Source organism: Nesoenas mayeri (assembly GCF_963082525.1).
Source record: "Nesoenas mayeri genome assembly, chromosome: 12".
NCBI lineage: Eukaryota > Metazoa > Chordata > Aves > Columbiformes > Columbidae > Nesoenas > Nesoenas mayeri.
Window position 1 is genome coordinate 3,680,023 of NC_137547.1, and position 18,002 is coordinate 3,698,024.

The 18,002-nt window shown below is 44.0% G+C and overlaps 1 protein-coding gene across 1 annotated transcript in view; it reads right to left on the reverse strand.

Annotated features, from left to right (window-relative positions):
• ZNF423 (zinc finger protein 423) overlaps positions 1-18,002 on the reverse strand; it is a 143,698-nt gene that overhangs the window by 66,926 nt on the left and 58,770 nt on the right. Inside the window, exon 3 of the mRNA XM_080351755.1 lies at positions 16,413-16,497. Coding sequence (XP_080207881.1) covers positions 16,413-16,497 — 85 coding nt within the window. The remainder of the gene's footprint in view (positions 1-16,412; positions 16,498-18,002) is intronic.

The window sequence follows — 18,002 nt, forward strand, 5'->3', positions numbered from 1 at the left end:
AGACACTAACAGGCAGTGCTTTATTAAACTCAAGTGCTCTGCCAGTTGTTTGATGACGTGCAGCACTATGGCAGGGATACCAGGTTTGGAGAATGGTTGAAAAGGTTTGCGTTGTAACTCATACCACATGGCTTTTCAAAAGAGGAGAAAGAGCTGCTTCCACAGGCTTCCTCTACATGCGCTTTCTTGCTCTGTTCCTTTATTTACCTCTCTCAATACACTACGTTTCCACACAGAAGTACTTATAATGTTGCCCAGTTTAAGTGGGAAATCTCTAAACTCCCCTCCACAGCCAAAATAAAGCCATTCAAAACATGCCCGCTTTTCCTCTCACACCCACACAATACATCCCACAATTCTGCTTTATGCACCAACACAGGACTCCCACTTTGGTCAAAGAGATGTCTGATTTAGGCTGGAGACTGAGACCCATGAACTGAGCTTTGCTGGGGAGGAGCTGGGAGAGCTGCTCAGGTAAGCTGTGCTCAGGTGAGCTATGCTTAGGTGAGCTATGCTTAGGTAAGCTGTGCTTAAGTGAGCTGTGCTCAGCCAAACAAGCGCAGAATAGCCACAGACGCACCGAGTTTTCAAAATTACCAACAGGTTTCTACCATGATAAACACTAAGTGGCCTTTGAGGGAAGGGAACTGGCTAATTTACTTTCATTTGAGCTAATTTACACAGGGGTAACATGTATCAATTTACAAATACATTCGGCACCAGGAAACCAGCAGTTCTTCCACGCAGGGGTTAATCCGAGGCTCAAGCCCTGCAATCCAGCCAGTTTTTCCACCAGAGACCTAACGTGGCACAGGATCAGTATTAAAAGTACATCCTCCACTATTCTGGATGTCCATACCCCTGAGAATACAACTTCAAAACAAAACCATTAGCTTATACAATAACAGAGTCCTTGAAAACCAAACAAGATCCTGTGTGTGAGCAACGCTGACTCCCAAGCACAAACCCCTTTGTTTTGCTGTGGATCCCAGTGATGGCTCCAAAGGAGTCACACCAAAACAACCGCACAGCTCACACACGGGAAAGCAGCAACGGGCTAAAGGCCAAGAACCCAACTTTGGGCTAATTCACACAAAAAATATTATACATAGGACACCATCTATTTTTCTTATTGCAAGTTTGATATTAGATTCTCCAAACTTTCACATGACAAGCCAATTTTTAATTATCAAAGAGGTTCCACGAGGACACCCACGGGGAAGGGTTTTGCATGGCACAGCGCAAGGCCCACAACGTGTGTTGGTCCCTGTGTAAGAGCGAACCATGGAGAAACGTCTGTTTACAACAAAAGGCATCTGGTAAGCATGATTATTCTGCCCTAAAAGTGAGCATTTTAGATTTCTGAGCTCCCTCTTTTGTTCGGTTTTAGTTCTCATACTTGCCGTTTTCTCCTCTGGCCTGTTCTTTTTTTTTGTGCATGTTTTAATGACATAGATCTCCATAGTCATTCACTGATTCTTAAACAGGTGAGCATTATGAGTTTCACCAAGAAAAGAGGTTCATAGGTACCTTTTGAATTCATTTTCCAAATCATTTCACAAGGCAGCTGCCTTGTTCCTTCTGCAATGCTAAAGCTCTGAACTTGCTAGCGTGGAAACCCAAGGGAATTGTCTACTTGAAAGTAGAGCCTGAACTTCTAAATATGGATTCAGATCTAGATATTGAAACCTTCCAGCTTCCCAAAAAAAAACCCAGTGGATGTTCAAATCCAGCCACGCAGCCTCTACTCGGAGTTTACACTCGGGTTCCTCTGACACGTTGATGGTGCTCACATCAAACAGCAGGGCGCGTGTCCATGGAATTACAGGGATCTTCTCTTCTGTCCTCGGGGTCTCTTTTAAAGTCACCGGGTACCGGTGTTATGTAAAAGATGTACAATAACTTGTGAAGAAAAAACAATAGAGTCCTTCATTATGAAACTGGCAGGCAAAGGAACTAAAGTTCCTTATGGGAGAGTAGCCTGTGTGCAAGATTTTAAATGGTAGGTTCAAAGACACCTGAAAAGAAAGGTTCTTCTATATGTTCATGAATAGAAGAATAGATGTTTTGAGATTATGTGTGGAAATTAGAATCTGCAGACCTCTCAATATTTCTCAATTCATTGTTTCAGTACCCTAAGACACTGCTATGTCTGCATACCCTGTTTCCCTGAAAATAAGCCCTACCCGGAAAATAAGCCCTAGCATGATTTTTCAGGATTTTTGAGGATGCTCAAAATATAAGCCCTACTCCAAATATAAGCCCTGGTTACAGTCCATTAAAAAAGTCAATGTAAATAGTGTCCAGGCAACTACACATGTAAAAAAAGTAAGCATCTTTTGGAGCAAAAATTGTATAAGACCCCATCTTATTTTCAGTGAAACAGGGTAAAAATCACTGAGGTTGGAAAAGACCTTTAAGATCATCAGATCCATTAACCCAACACTGCTAAGTCCACCTCTAAACCATGTCCCTAAGCGCCATTGCAAACATGATATTTTGCTTATCTGGACTTCAATGGTGTGCAGAAAGCAGTCCAGCCACCCTGTGTAACACCCGCACACACTCCACGGGCACCGAGTAACCTCAGGAATTAGGTGCGTGCAAATGTGGCTCAGTCAGGACAAAGCGACAGTCTGGAACACGCCACGGGCAGCTCTTCCGAGACGCCGCTGAACCACACCGGCTTGTACGAACAGCATTCAGCACCTTGAACCTTAAACCTGTTTCTAGAGCGGACGCGTTTTGCTAAGCCAAGACAGAACCGTATTGTATGATATCTCAGGAATGGAATCAGGTTGCTCTTTGTGCCCTGAAGTGGAAAAGCACGTTTCCACAGTCTTTAGAGCGTTGGCTTTTGTGTTTTGCAGTAAGTCAACCTCTGCTTTGCCACAATCCCCCATCAGCCCAGCCGAACGGTGACAAACCGAGAGGGACGGTGCCGCTCGCCCCGCTGCATCTCCTCTGCTCAGGGAACTACTAATTGTCTTTTAAAAATCTCTATAGTATTTTGTCAATATTTTTTTATTACAGCAGAGCATGTATAAATATTTTATTGTAAACCAAGGGCCTAAAATAAACAGCTTAGTAAATAGTTATTACATTACAAGGAAAAACATCTGTGGAAACTGTTTTCCATGTAATTATTCTTGCTATTTTACATGAGCTCTCAATGTGAATTTCTTTGGCTCTAACGTTTCACTTGTTCTAAATCTTCCTTCTTGTTGCTATTATTAAAACCTTAAAAAGGTGCCAAATCTTAAATGAAGAAAAAAAAATGATTCACTAGAAATTATTCATATCACAGTGAGCCTCTACTAAACCTGGCAGGGGTGCAATATTTTCGGTGAAATTAACATAAAATATACAACTGCAAATTAGCCAGGAAATAGCGATGTTCTTTACAGTGCGCATTTACATTCGCTAAAATATGTTCTACTTATCTGTCTCACACAAAGCTCCAATCGCTTCCGAAGGCAGTTTTAAAGGGACAGGGAACAGGGTCCTGCAATAAATAGCTGGGGGGGAAGTGACCTTGGAGAACTCCTGACGGTCACCGCCGGCGCTGGACATTCCTTGGGGTGAACACTAACAATCTAATTTTAGATGTATTTCTCTTCTGGTACGCTGGATGAATTTCCTCTCTTAGGCCTGAAGTCCTTTCTACTAAACACAAGAAAAACTGTAATACCATGGAAAATGCAAATTTCGCTGTAAATATTTTATAAAATTGTTGCATACATCCCAAAAGCTATAGGTCTTAATTGAGAGCAGGCTATTTTTCCAGTCAATATATGGAAATGGAAAATGCTAATTCATGTTTTTCTACTTATGAGAAGCCCTGGAGAACGGCAAAACCACAAATGCACTCACTTTAATATTATAAATATAATTTGGCTCCCTCTTTGCAGTCCCCCATGTCCTGGCTTTTCTCTCCCGATGGCTGCGGAGAAGAAGGGAGGACGGACTCACGCAGGAACTCGCCCCCGCGGCAAACAGGAACCGCAACCAGAAATTCCAACGCTCGGACGCAGGAAACGAGCCCCGGCAGACACAACCCGCACCCGGAGCGCGGGGCAGCACAGCGGGAACGTCCCCGCGCCGTCCCCAACCCTGCGGTCACTGTCCCCAGCCCTGGGGTCACTGTCCCCCCTCGCTGGCTCGGGCAACTTCACCTGGAAACAACCTCTCAGAGCTGTCCTTAATGTAACCAGAAGCCGTTCAGCCCACTCCAGCACACAGTTATCTGCCTCTACCCATCCACTTTTCACTGCTGCATCAAGGGAAAGACCGGGGTTTGCATCTTCTAGAAGAGAAATCGTTAGGCTGTTAAAGTTTAAACTCTCCAAAGGTCAGTGATGTGGGCTTTGAAGACTGGAAATGATATTATTCCCCACTAGACTTTTAATCTCACGATTAGAGCTAAACTTAACACGGCTGCTTCGTCTTCTACCAGGCAGGGGGAAATAGTAAACTCATTTCTTCTTTCTGTACCAGGATACCTAATGGCATCCTATCCTGATGAGCAACATCTCGTAGCTAAACAGCACGAACCATGGAAACACCAAATACTTTGCAAGAGACTTTGGGAATTTTTCCATGCTATTTGATTAACCCTGAAAAGCCTTACTACAAAATCCACCCATGGAATTATCCCCGGGTGAAAGGATCTCCTGGGGGTTGTCAGGAGACACCGGTGGGGAGACAAGGGGAGAATTCCCAGTGTTCCCAGTTCAAGCTCTTCCTCCTCCAGTCCCTGCGGGACCCAGTAACACCAGTGAGCACCAGTGGGACCTGACACGCCACCAAGAGCCACTTGTGCAAGTGAAACCTGTCCCCTTTGGCAACTCTTAGATTTTAGGATTGCATTTGCAAAAACCTTGCGGAAAAATCTACAGAGCAAGAATGTATAAGTGTGCACTAGTTTCAAAAGCCAATGTACAGCGTTCACTGTTATTATAGGCAGACGCATGGAAAAAATTCAATTTTCTTCATTCAAGACAGACTCTGATAACCAACTAGTAAAACTCAGACTGTAATTTCTTCTTCAGTGTTCCACATGAGCTGCATTTTGCTGAATTTAACATGTTTTGCTGTTAATGGATTTCACAGTGTGTTGCCATTTTTATACAGCTGTCCAAATAAAATGTTGTGTACAATGATGTGCTTTTACTGTATTGCTGGCCTGCAAATGGCAGCCCTGGATTAAGCCTTAGGAAAATGGGAAAACTCTTTGACTAGGCCATTTAATATAAGTATTCTGGGTCTCTGGACTTCTTTCCCTAATAAGTCATGTTAAAACAAGAACAAAAATGCAAGATAGATATAATTACCCCTTGTACACTTATGGTCTAATAGTATTTCTACTGAAATGGAAAACAAAGCCCAGTATTTTCAGGTGCTAATAGTAAAAGTGTATGAAGTCATAGTTCTAGAGGTAACAGACCCGGCCTGCACGACTGGTTGCAGGGACGACGAGAGCATAGACCCAAACCCCCTTGGTAGCTCATGATTCACAAGAAATGTCTATGCCTTCACTATCTTGAGCTGCTTGGAAGAGAAGCATTTGCAAGCAACTGCACGTTTCTGTGTCAAAACAGGTTATGTGCAAAATACAGAGCATGTTTTCCACACATCAGCTGCATGTGGACTCTGGCACCCAAACCTGAACGGTTCTGCGCCAAGGGGTGCGATGGGTACCCGGGCATTAGGTGCCCTGACAGTGCATGTTAACTTTGTTAACAACATTTAAGATTACAAGTTTCAATGAAAACATGAAAAGAACCTCCCTAGATTAAAAACCCTAACATTCTCCTTCTAGATTTTCAAATGCAGTATAAAGTAACCTAACAAAGTAACTAACAGCATTTAAGTTCCCCATTCATTGAAAGTTGCTCATCCAGGTTTAACACAGACATTGTTGGTTTCAGTTTCTGGCACATCAGAATCAGCCAAGGAAATTCTCTCCATTGATGTCCTTCTGTAAATGTAGGCACAGCTATTAACAGTTTCAAAAGATTTTAAAGGGCTAAGGAGGGTTCCTTCCCTTCCCTTCCCTTCCCTTCCCTTCCCTTCCCTTCCCTTCCCTTCCCTTCCCTTCCCTTCCCTTCCCTTCCCATTCCCTTCCCTTCATTTCTTCCCCCTAAATCCTAGATTTTACAAACAATTACTGAATCAAAAGGTCAAAAGTTGCTCAATCCTTTTTAAAATTTTCTAATTTTTTTTAAAAAAGGTGGGGGGACGAGGAGGAAGAGTGGGAATTGTTAACTAGAAAATTAAAACAGGATACAATGTCACTGGAATACTTTCTTTCCTTCCCTTCCACTTCAGCTATCTATATCCGGCCCAGCTTGAATCACTTACTGCTCATTGCATGAGGTTTCATCATTTAACTTTTGTTGCCAATATTCATTCCTGGATGTAACTCAGAGCCATGGGGTTTCAGAAATACTTGTCCATACCCCAATAATATGTGATAGCTGATGCATGCACAACATGCCAGCAGAGGACACACCAGTGGGGCCAGCGGGTGCTGATCCTTTGAAACAGTCAAACTGTACCTGGAGCAAAACCTAAACCCGATGGATGTGCCTTGCCTGAGCCACGCTAAAAAACCTGCCTGTGATTACAAAATCAGATACAGTCATCGTAAAACCTAAATGTGTCACGGTTACACGCACAATGTTAGGAAGATTTGGTCACTTTTTAAGGCCCCAGCCGATGGATGATGTGTGTGAAGGTGGGATGAGATCTCGAGGTGGTTGTGACTGACTGAAGTGGTGACTGATACCCAGCAGAACTGGGTACTTCTGATTCAGTGCCATCTCTCACAGAATCACAGATGGTTTGTGTTGAAGGGCCTCCCCAGCTCCCTCAGTGCCCCCTGCCATGAGCAGGGACATCTTCACCAGCTCAGGTTGCTCAGAGCCCCGTCCAGCCTGGCCTGGGATGTCTCCAGGGATGGTTCATCCACCTCCTCTCTGGCCAACCTGGAACAGGCTCTCACCACCCTCAGGGCCAACAATTTCTTCCTCATGTCCAGCCTGAATCTCCCCTCTTTTAGTTTAAAACTATCACCCCTTACCCTATCACAACAGGCCCTGCTCAAGTCTGTCCCCATCTTTCTTATCGGACCCTTTTAAATCTGGAAAGGCCGCACTAAGGTCTCCCCGGAGCTTCTCTTCTCCAGCTGAGCACCCCAACTCTCTCAGCCTGTCCCCAGCAGAGCTATTCCAGCCTCGGGTCATTGCTGTGGCTCCTCTGGCCCCTCTCCAGCAGGTCCATTTTTTGGATTCTTCTCCATCAATTCCGTGGGTGCAAAAGAAGGAAACAGCAGACCCGAGTACAGAGCACGGAGAGGGGAGAGGCGGGAGGGAGCACACGGGTGAACAAGGTGATGGTGGAAAACACCACGACCAGGGAGGCGGTCTGGCCTCCTACGGAGCTCTCTCTTCTGAAGAACATGGTATTCATGCATACAGTTTCTCTGGATTTTTTCAGTTATGGCAGGACAATTTTTTTTCCATGTATAAAATCATGATTTTCCATTTATTTCAAGTTTGACATTGTCTTCTTCCTCAGGCTTACAGTCCAGTCATGCAGTGGTTATTGGCTGTCGCAAGAATGGTAAGCGTGTTATGTGTTAATTAAAGAAATTTCATTTTTTAAATGGTACACAATGAATCTGCCAGCTCAAAATATTCCATTAAAAACCTCCTGATCCTTACAAAGGCCCAAAGCTGTCAGAAGTTACTAATAAATTGGAGTTTGCGACAAAAATTTGCTATACAAGCAAGCATGCACATCTGGTGCAAAGGACAGAGACCATCCGTGCAAAGGCTTCATCTGTGCCAGAAGCCTTGAAATGCTGAAAAAAGGTAAAAAGCATGTGAATAATTTTCATGGGCTTCCTTTGCAGAAGGAACTTGTAAGGAACCCCAGGGTAGAAAAGTTTTCTTCCACAAATGAATAAAAATAAGGTGCCAGTACCCCGAACAGGCAGAGCACACAGAGGGGGCTGTGTTTGATTCCACTTGCTTGCCAGCTGGGACCAAACAGCAATGATATTTTTAAAGGCCATGTCAGTGTGTAACCTCTTGTTCTAGGAGACCAGATTAAATCTTCCCCAAGGTTAAGGATGCCGTTTGGTTTGAACTATAATTAAAGGCAACGGGCCAAATGTCTCTCTTTGAAGTCAACCAAGTAACAGGAGGAACAAATCTGGACCTCTGACATGTAGACAAACCATTTTCTCTGGTAACTATAGAGTTAGAGTTCGGCATATGTATGCCAGTACCCTCACTGATGCAACACCAGAGGCTTCCTCCATAATAAAAAGAAGATGCCAAATAAACATTTTAGGTCCAATGCTCAGAAGTGCTGAATATTGAACTAGATACCCAGAAAAAGTGAAATCCAGAATTCTTATTGTTAGAAAAGGAATTCAATGATAGTTTAGTATTATTCTATACTTTCTTTTCCCATTTTCCTATGACTGGAAATAGTCTGGAACCTTGTCTAGGTTTCCCCAAAGAGGTATAATAGTATCTTAGTGAATTCCTAACTAACCCAGTATGGGTTTTCCCGGTTTCACAAAGATTCATTGCTGTGTTCCTTGTTCGCTTCCCACATTTCAGTTCTCTCTCACAAATAAACCACAAAGCTTTCTGTCACTCCACAAAGGTGGTACAGCTACCTGATGGTTCCAAACCTGTAAATTCGTTTGGCAAATTAAGAAGAAAAGGGGGTAACATCTACTTTCTGCAGATAAAACCATAAGCTCCCGTGAAGAAATCACCAACACCGAGACTGTACGACAGAACTGATACATACATGAGTCCCATGACTAGAACAACTTCCCAAAAACATCCTTTATGTGAATCTGAAGACTACACGTAAAAATGATGGAGGGTTTGCTCCCTCTGCCACCCCCAGGAAATATTCTGGGTTTTATTCTCTCTCAAAAGTAGGACCCATGGAGAACCAAACCCCCCGTGGTGAGGACTTGCCTTCTTTTCCACAGTCAAGATCGACAAAGAGGGGCCAAGAAATTTGTGAACTTAAAGAGATACACAGCATAAATACATCTGAGAAAGAAACAGAAAGCATCTCTGCAGACTCTTCAATACAAACATACAACAGTTTTCAAGATCAATGGCATTAATAAAACGAAGAGCAAGTCACACATTCGGAGATGTCACTGCTATAGAGGGCAAAGTTTACTGAAAAAGGCTGGGAATAGATTGAGGTGCTCGCTAATGATAACTTTGAAGAAACATCACACTTAAAACCCAGACTGATTGCAGAAAAGGTGTTTTATCAACTGCTCCCTTTATGAATAAATATGAAACTACCAGGGAAATGTTTAAACAGGTGTAATCACAACTGCATATGAAAATTGAGTTTAGAGGCTGTAAGGAATCTTAACACAGTTAAGAAAGAATGAAAGCAATGTAAAACTCTGATCATCACCGATTATGCATGTATCATGCAAAACAGGAATGTTGTCATAGCAGCTATAAAAATGTCACTGAACTACTATTACCAAGTTGTAAATGAAATGAAAAATGCAAAAGGAATATGTGAATGAATACATTAAGGGAAATGTTATTTCTTTCCTGGCAGATAAACAAGCAAAGCACATTCTCATGAAACCGAGTCATTTGTCTGACCATATATGCATAGATAACAATTGCAGGAGGCCGCATCTGCACAGTACGGCTCAATAAAATTATTAAGATTTTGGGTAATGAATCTTCCAGCCTTAGAAAGCAAGGGGCAGTAAAAACATAATGTTATGGAAGCAGTTTCAAAGTAAGAAATCAATTAAGTAATAGATTATATTAAGGCCAACATTGTTGATACCGACCACTGCAGCAGCAGGACCGGGACTCTTGTGTGCGCGTGGAAACATCATGGATGTTGTTTGTCTGTTAGGATAAGTACACGCAGCCTTTTTTGCCCTAAAAATAGTCTTTAGCAATAGCCAACCACTGCAAAATGGAAGTCTAGTACATATTGTTAATTAAAGCAAGTCCACATAGAATTGGATATTGAAGCCAGCACTGGGTAAACACATGAAGGTTGCACCTTCATTTCTGCACTAAAAGAGCAATTCCTTGGAATATGCTTTACAAACGTCGAAGTTAAAAAAATATTTTTGAGTTCCTAATGTGTCCATAATTAATTCACACATTCAGCTGTTGAGTCCAGAAATATGTTCCTGTTGATAATTTGCATCTAATGCTTCAGAAACAATCTGGCACATTTTTGCCTGCCTTAATGCCTGAAAGCTATTACCAAGATAACGCTTTACAATGTCATCATCATTGCTACCACGTATACGCTTTAACTAACACCAGCGCTTAGGTCTCAAGAGTTTCCCTCAGGAATTAAACAGTTTTGTCTCAGGACACACTGTCATGACGGTATCTAAACGGAAGGGAATGTATTTAGCAAACAGCACCCTTAAACTTTAAATCAATTAGAATTCGAGCACTGTGTTAAACAAAATACATAGGGAAATAGGAATTTTACAAGAGTTAAAGCTGCCCTTCTTGTAGTATTGACTACATTTATTTCATATAAAAGAAAGCATTTTATTATAAAAGAGATTGTGAGACGCGGTGGTCGCCCTCAGCGCCCAAATCAATGAGAACGGGGAACAAAGCGCTTCACAAGATCAGGCCTGAGCATCAGAGATGCTTCACATCCTCCTCAGACATGCCCAGGGCTAGTATTTCCACAGCTATACAAAGTCACTTCTGCAAAAATTACCCTTACCTACATCCTTTTCACATACGTGTGTGCTTAGAATCTTTTTTTTTTAATGTGACAGGCTGGAGTTCAGGACCATCCAAAATGAGTCCTAATTTTTGTTTAGATCATATATGAATTACCAATTTTGTTAAGATCTGACTTTATGAAAACTATGACTTCCTCAATCAAAAGAGAAAACCTGTTTGCTTCGATTTTTAAACAGAAGAGGAAAACGTAACTGGGAATATATTGGTTTATGTTTGATTTTTAATACTGTCTCACCACTGTGCTGGTTTCATCTCAGTGACTGAGCTTGGTATCAACTGCTAATTCTTCCAAACATAAAATCAGCATTCTAAATTGCTGGCCTTTAAGAAAATTATTTCTGTAGTTACTATTGCAGTTTGACTTCCTATGAGCAACAAACTTATTTTGTTATTTTTAAATATTATATTATTTTTAAATGTTAACAAGATAATAAACCTCTATGGGGTCATTTTTTGTTTGGAATACTTGTATGCATCTGAAAGAAATGTAACTGCGGATGGATGTTATCCCTCCTGTTTGTGATTCACTCCTTAGAGTGCTTCCAGAACCTGAAACATGATCCCCAAGGGCAGGGAAGGTAATTCAGCTATGGGGTCTCACACCGCACCGTACGATACGCCGCGGCTCAGGGCAGCACCAGGAAAACTCCCCTCTCCTCCAACCACGGCGTTGAACGGGAAGCGTTGGTCCGGACAGCAGCCCAACAACAGCCCAGCAGCTGCCGGGTGACCTCTGGCAACGTCCCCTCCAGCCCTCCCAAAGCACCACCAGGGCCTCACGTGTCACATCGCGTCCCCTCCCGCCCTCGCCGCATCTGTACGCGAATTTTGGTGAGGAGCTGGTGTAAGGACGGGAGCGACACTGGGAAGGGCTGTGCTGAGCCTCGAGGAGCCGGGTGGCCGCTCACCAGCCCACAGACACTGAGGGGAGCCGGGGACAGGGCCATCCTGCAGCCATCCCAGTGCCAGAGCACGACCAGGAATCACTGTCTTCCCTCCTCCAGCACTAACTGCATCCCAGCTGAGCTTCCCGTGCACATCTGCCAGGAGACTTTCTTAGAGAAGGAAGGCTGAGGGAAGTTGTTCATCTTCTTTGAACATTAAATAGAAAAGATCCTCCACTCGACAGTGACAGAGAGCAGTACTGCCATGTCCACTTCTCTTACCCAGACAGCACGGATCCACAGAATCACACAGAATCCCAGGATGTCAGGAGTTGAAGGGCCCTGGAAAGCTCATCCAGTGCAATCCCCCCATGGAGCAGGAACACCCAGATGAGGTTACACAGGAAGGTGTCCAGGCGGGTTGGAATGTCTGCACAGAAGGAGACTCCACAACCCCCCTGGGCAGCCTGGGCCAGGCTCTGCCACCCTCACCCCCAACAAGTTGCTTCTCAGATTTCAGTGGAACCTCCTGTGTTCCAGTTTGCACCCATTGCCCCTTGTCCTGTCACTGGTGTCACCAGAAGAGCCTGGCTCCATCCTCCTGACACTCCCTCTTTTCCATACTGATCCCCATGAATGAGTCCCCCCTCAGTCTCCTCCAAGCTCAAGAGTCCCAGCTCCCTCAGCCTTTCCAAACTTGCTTTTCCTTGGAACTGGGCAACCTGACCTGCTTGGAGAGCAACGAACCTGTGGAATTTTGTCCATCCTCAAAAACAGTAATTAGGGCACTCGACCTGGCTGTGGGAGCAAGGGGTCTGTGAAAACCCAATAGGAAAACTCTGGGCCAAATCCTGATGTCCCCTGCACAGGGCTCCGAGCGGGACCCCCTTGGCAGTGCGGGACGGGGCCTGTCCCCAGGGCAGCCACCGCTCACATGCCATGGGGACTCAGCGGTGGCCACGGGGACTCGGTGGTGGCCATGGGGACTCGGCGGTGGCCATGCGGACTTGGTGGTGGCCATGCGGACTTGGTGGTGGCCCCATGATGGGGACTGAAGGTCCACAGCTCCCCCAGCCAGCAAGGAGAAGCTGCACTGACAGATTTCTGTGTGTCTGGCTGCTGCTCCGTGCCCCCGTGGAGCCCCCGGCTGTGTACGACCATCTTCCCCGGCCTCTCACACAGACACGGGCACATCAGAGGCTGTGGGAGGTGGGAGGTAAGGGGGAGGTAAGGGGGAAGAGGCTTTAAGCATTGCCAGGTCAGCGCAACAGGAGGTGAGCAAGTACAGAGGCAGCAAGAACTACTGAAAGTTTTTGATTTACTCCCAGGTGGACTCCCCGGTGCTTGTAAATGTTTCAAAGGGGGATCCCCTTTCCGTGGGCACGGAAACGTTTCAAAGGAGCCCCAATCAGTGCAATGTTTCAAAGACCTCTGCTCTCTAAAAATTCCACCTTGAGGCCCCCCCCAGGCTGGAAACATTTCTAAACAGATCCCTTCTTGGCTCATCACAGCCCAGGATGTCTGTTCTGTGCTTACAGCCCTTCACCCAGCCCCGGCGCAGAGTGAAACAAAACATCCACCATTCCGCTCCTCTGGGGACACATCCAGCCCGCGCCAGCCCTGGGGACCCAGGCGGGACCCGTGTGTCTCCGTGTTTGTGCGCAGGATGTGAAGGGCTGGAGTGCAGAATGGTAATTTTTCAAAGCGGTGTGTGGGAGCAGCACTGGAAATTCCCTGCACACAGCGCTGAAAAATATAAACCCCCTACCTCCATGAATTATGAGCAGGGCCTCTGACTCCAGAGCCCAGAGGTTGAGGAGGGCGGCACAGCCAGCTTCAGTAGATGCGCTTTTTCAGACTGTGATGTAAGAAATAACTGAATTCTTTAACGATATTACAGACACTGATACTTAATGTCATTGCCACAGAGCAGAGACTCTTTTGTTGACAGTCACTTGAGCAGAATAAAACTAAGCAAGTGCTTAGGATATCTCAACTATTGATTTTGTGTTTCTCAAAGCGTGAGAAGAAAGTGCTGTGGAGAGGTCTTGGATTATCAAAGTCAAGGGGTTTTTTACCTAAAAATTACATGTCAAGGCTAATTTCATTGTCTTGGCTCACTTCAAATTCAAAAGAGAGATAAAAATCTCTCCCTGGAAATGCTTATCCTACTCAAACTCTTATCTTAGATTGGTATCAATCACTCGTTTTCCCCAGACAGCACCTCAATGACTATATTAAACCAGACACCTTAATTTTAGACAGATACAAGTTCGTCGAGATGAGTCCAACCCTAAGAACGCACAGTCTGAGGACAAGCTCTCCACACCCCCAAACACCCGTGGGTTCACCCCGGGATCCCAGCACACCCCAGTGCAAACAAATCCTCATCTCTGGATCTTAAATTGACAGCGACGACATCAATAACCCCTGTGACACACAGCTGGGCTGCAGAAACAGCTACATTAACTTCTTTCTCTCACTGCCCATCTGGCTAGGCTTGGTCTAACAGAGAAGGGATAAACCTGAGCGGAAAGGAGACACAAAGGAGACACGTGTCCCTCTCTCCTTTGGCCTGAGCAAAGGCTCAAGGCTCTCAGGCTCCGAACAAAGGGCACGGGAGCAAGCCCGAGAGAAAACCCACCGCTCTCCTTGCTAGTACTCACTACGCAAATTAACACCAAAAATCTGCAGAGCATTTATTTCTGGAGAAATTGTGACATTTAGTCTCTCTGTCCCCCTTCAGCATTTCCCAGTTAAGAGCAACCACCACCAGCAGACTCGCTGACAACACACTCGAGTGTCCTGGAGAAGAGGTGGCCCCAGCACCTTGTGAAGTGTCTGAGATGCCTGGAGTAGGAGGAAGCTTCACTCCTATTAAACGTTTCCATACTTTGCTCTTTCCTAAACTGCATCATAAACAAGTGACAACTTGAGCACAACCAATGTTGTCAGTCCATATGTCAGGAAAGAGACACAAAGACATGACCCCACCATGGAACAATCACATATTTTCTTACCTTGTCCTGGCATTTACAATGTCCTAGGTGTACAGAACTGAGTCCATACACACCTTTGTATCTATATAGGTTCCTTCCAAACAGGTGTAACTTATGTGCTGCTTCAAGGAAACAACAGGTACAGTTTTCACAAACGGCAGCATCACACTTTTCTCAGCCTCCTATATCTTCTGTAATACCACTGTTTTTTTTCCAATAACACTTAATAGTGAGCCTTGTAATGTTACATATCTCATCGTGTATTTTCCCAGACAGCAGTACTTTGCAGATAGACATAAATAAACACACATAAGTTACTGGAAAATGAAGACATTATATCTTTCTAAAAGGAAAAAGAATTCCCATCTTGAACCAAGCAGAACTTTAACTCAGCACTTTGTGACCTTTGTATTTAAAAATCATTTATTAGGTACCAGATCACAAATTAAATGGAAACAAATGCAAAGCTTGCCTAAGGACTTCTTTCTTTCAGGCTTCTTAAAAAAATAATAACAAATTAGGGGGGAGCTGCATGAAATCACTATGGTCCAATTAACAAGGATCTCACTCTTCAAGCTTGCAAACAAGAGATTACATTAACACCTGCTACAAAAGCAAACATTTTTAGATATCTTCATCTTAACCTGCTTGACATTGACTTCAAACTCCTGCCTGGCTCCAGGATGAAAATTATCATGGCTGATCTGTGTATTTTTCATTTGAGGGTGGGGGTGTGAAGACCCTGTCAGTCCGTATTTCTCCCTCTCTAGTATTTATGCATAATGCACTTCCAAGAAAATAGGAGTTGCATACATCCTTTGAGAGGAGAACAGGCTCCTAAATGTAAAATTGTTGAAGGGAAACCATTACGCTTACGGGAGATAAATGCTGCATGTGAACATCTAAGATACACAGAGCATGGTGTAGGATCTGAAGGATCTCACCCAACATACGCCTACAGGGGTATGTGTAAGTCACTCCTTTGTGGTCTGTGCATGGAAACAAAGTGACCTCTTGAGCCAACACGTATATTTATAGCATCTGTACAGACAGGAAAAACACTTCCTCGCGTTCATCAGAACAGCAATTGCAGAGCTGCAGCAGAAACACAACCCATCAGGTTCCAACAACACTTCACTACAGGCTCTTGCAACAGGACTGTAGTAAAAGGCAGCAAACACTGATTATTAAAACACCTGTACGTCTGAAAAGTTGAACTTTCTCAAGTCCAGAATTGTTGGAAAAAGAAGAAAAAAAGCCCACTGAAATAACTCTGTAAGTGTTTTGTTTTGACAATGTTGCTCAGGAATTCACCACGCTTAGCTGGGAAAATGCTAGCAGTTAAATCTATTCAATGTCATGACATACAAAATTGAAACATAATTGCTCCTAAGTGGTTGACAACTGGCAAGTACTTTTTACATGGATAGAGAGAAATTTATGCTATCAAATGGAAGATACTGTCAAAAGTTTGATTTTAATATAAATGAAAATGCTACATGAGGACTCAAAAGGATAAGGAAAAAAGCTCAGCAGTAACACTTTTATAACCACATATTTAAAAAGCTTTGAAGTGAAGAATCATTACATCAAAATCATTTTCCTTGAAAGATAAAAAAAAATAAATTGCAGCATGAATATTAACAAGTTATTAGAATAGTGAATTTCAAAGAGCAGCAAAAAACAAGCAGCCGATGAGTGGCCTAGTTTAAAGAATGTCTTACCAATCATATGGTTAGCGACATGGATTTGTATCTCTCTCTCATTCTCAAAGGTCATCTGGCACTTGATGCATTGATAGGTCTTTTTCTGTTTAATAACCAAAAAGAGATTAGAGAAAACTGCACTGTAGCATAAGGCAAGTGTGATCATGAATACAGCATGTTACGTGTTTCAACCTTCCTCCTCCGAGGCCTTTTCTGCTCACACATCCCCGACAAGACCCCGCGTTGGGCCAGACTTTGCTGGGACCAGCAATACAACCTCTAATGAACAGCCTGCTTTAGGAGAACTATTCATTTCAACTTTATAAAGTTCAAATGATGCTACTTGAAAATCTGACTAAGTACTGGAGCCATTAGCAGATCCCTTGTGTTACTTAACCCATTGCAGTAAAGAATACAGCAGGCAAAACACCTATTGTTTACTTGGGGAAGGGAAGGACAAAAGGAAAAAAGATATTTTGTAATGGTGTCCCATCAGAAATCCTGGAAAAACTGCATTAGCACAAAGAAAAGTTTCCCAGCACAATCTGCTGTGTATTTTCTCCATCTCAAAGTCGTACCGGGGAGGTTTAGCTGCACAAGTGTGAAGAGGCAATTACACGAACCATTTAGTCAAAGAGGGAAAATGGGGTTTGCACTCAGGTTGACGGTGGTGCGTGTACAAGAAAAAAATCCAAGAAATCATTTGTAGAAATTAAAATGCATGTTGACAAGTTAGACATCCAACCTAGGAAAAACATTAAGCACTAAGCTTTTGTACACTTGCAAAAACTCTTATTTCCCAAAGCCGGACTAGAGTGCTTTTGTCTAGCGTGCACGTTCATTTACTGCTTGGGAATACGCTGTCTAAATAGACATCTTTTGACGTGCCGTTTCGAAAAACTGGGCCTTCTGTGCTTACTTTTTCCTAGAGAAGAACTCCTCCTGCAACGCGTGCCACCGAGCACGAGCGTGTGGACTGAATCCTTACGATGGCAGCAGGACACAGGGGAATCTCCATGCCTGGTCACGGCTCAGGTAGCCAAGGAAAGGATGAGAATCTTGAGCCATTAGCACTAAAAAGATTTAGATGTGCCTTATTTTTTTTCTCACAGCCTCTCCCCCAGGCCTGGGTGCGGAATCCCAGTTTTAGGACAGCAGTAATAAGTCAGAAGTTAGGAGTTTAACAGAGGAGCAGCTGTCAGCCCCTCTGCGCACGGGATTCCATTTCCCCGCGCACCTGCTGAGGGAAGAACAAATTAGGTGGTGCCGGGAGCTTCTTAACTACTTCCCATGTCATCAACAGCAACAAGTTAGCCTGCTGGAGGTTAATGAACGTGCTGTAATGTCATCTAACGAATGCACCGGTGCTGTGTATGCCATGAGTTCTGCACGCAGTTTGTGTTTGCACAGAGGCAGGGCTTGCCAGGCTAAAATAGCAGTGAGTGATTAAAGAAATAGGGAGATTACTACACTCCATTGGGGGAAAGTGGACATGGGCAGCCATAGGAAAGGAAATATTTGGGTTGTTCAGTTATCCCTGAGCAGCTCGGGCAAGTTGTGTCCTAGAGTCCATTGGGGAATGGGGGCTGTTCTGGAAAAGCAGCTGGA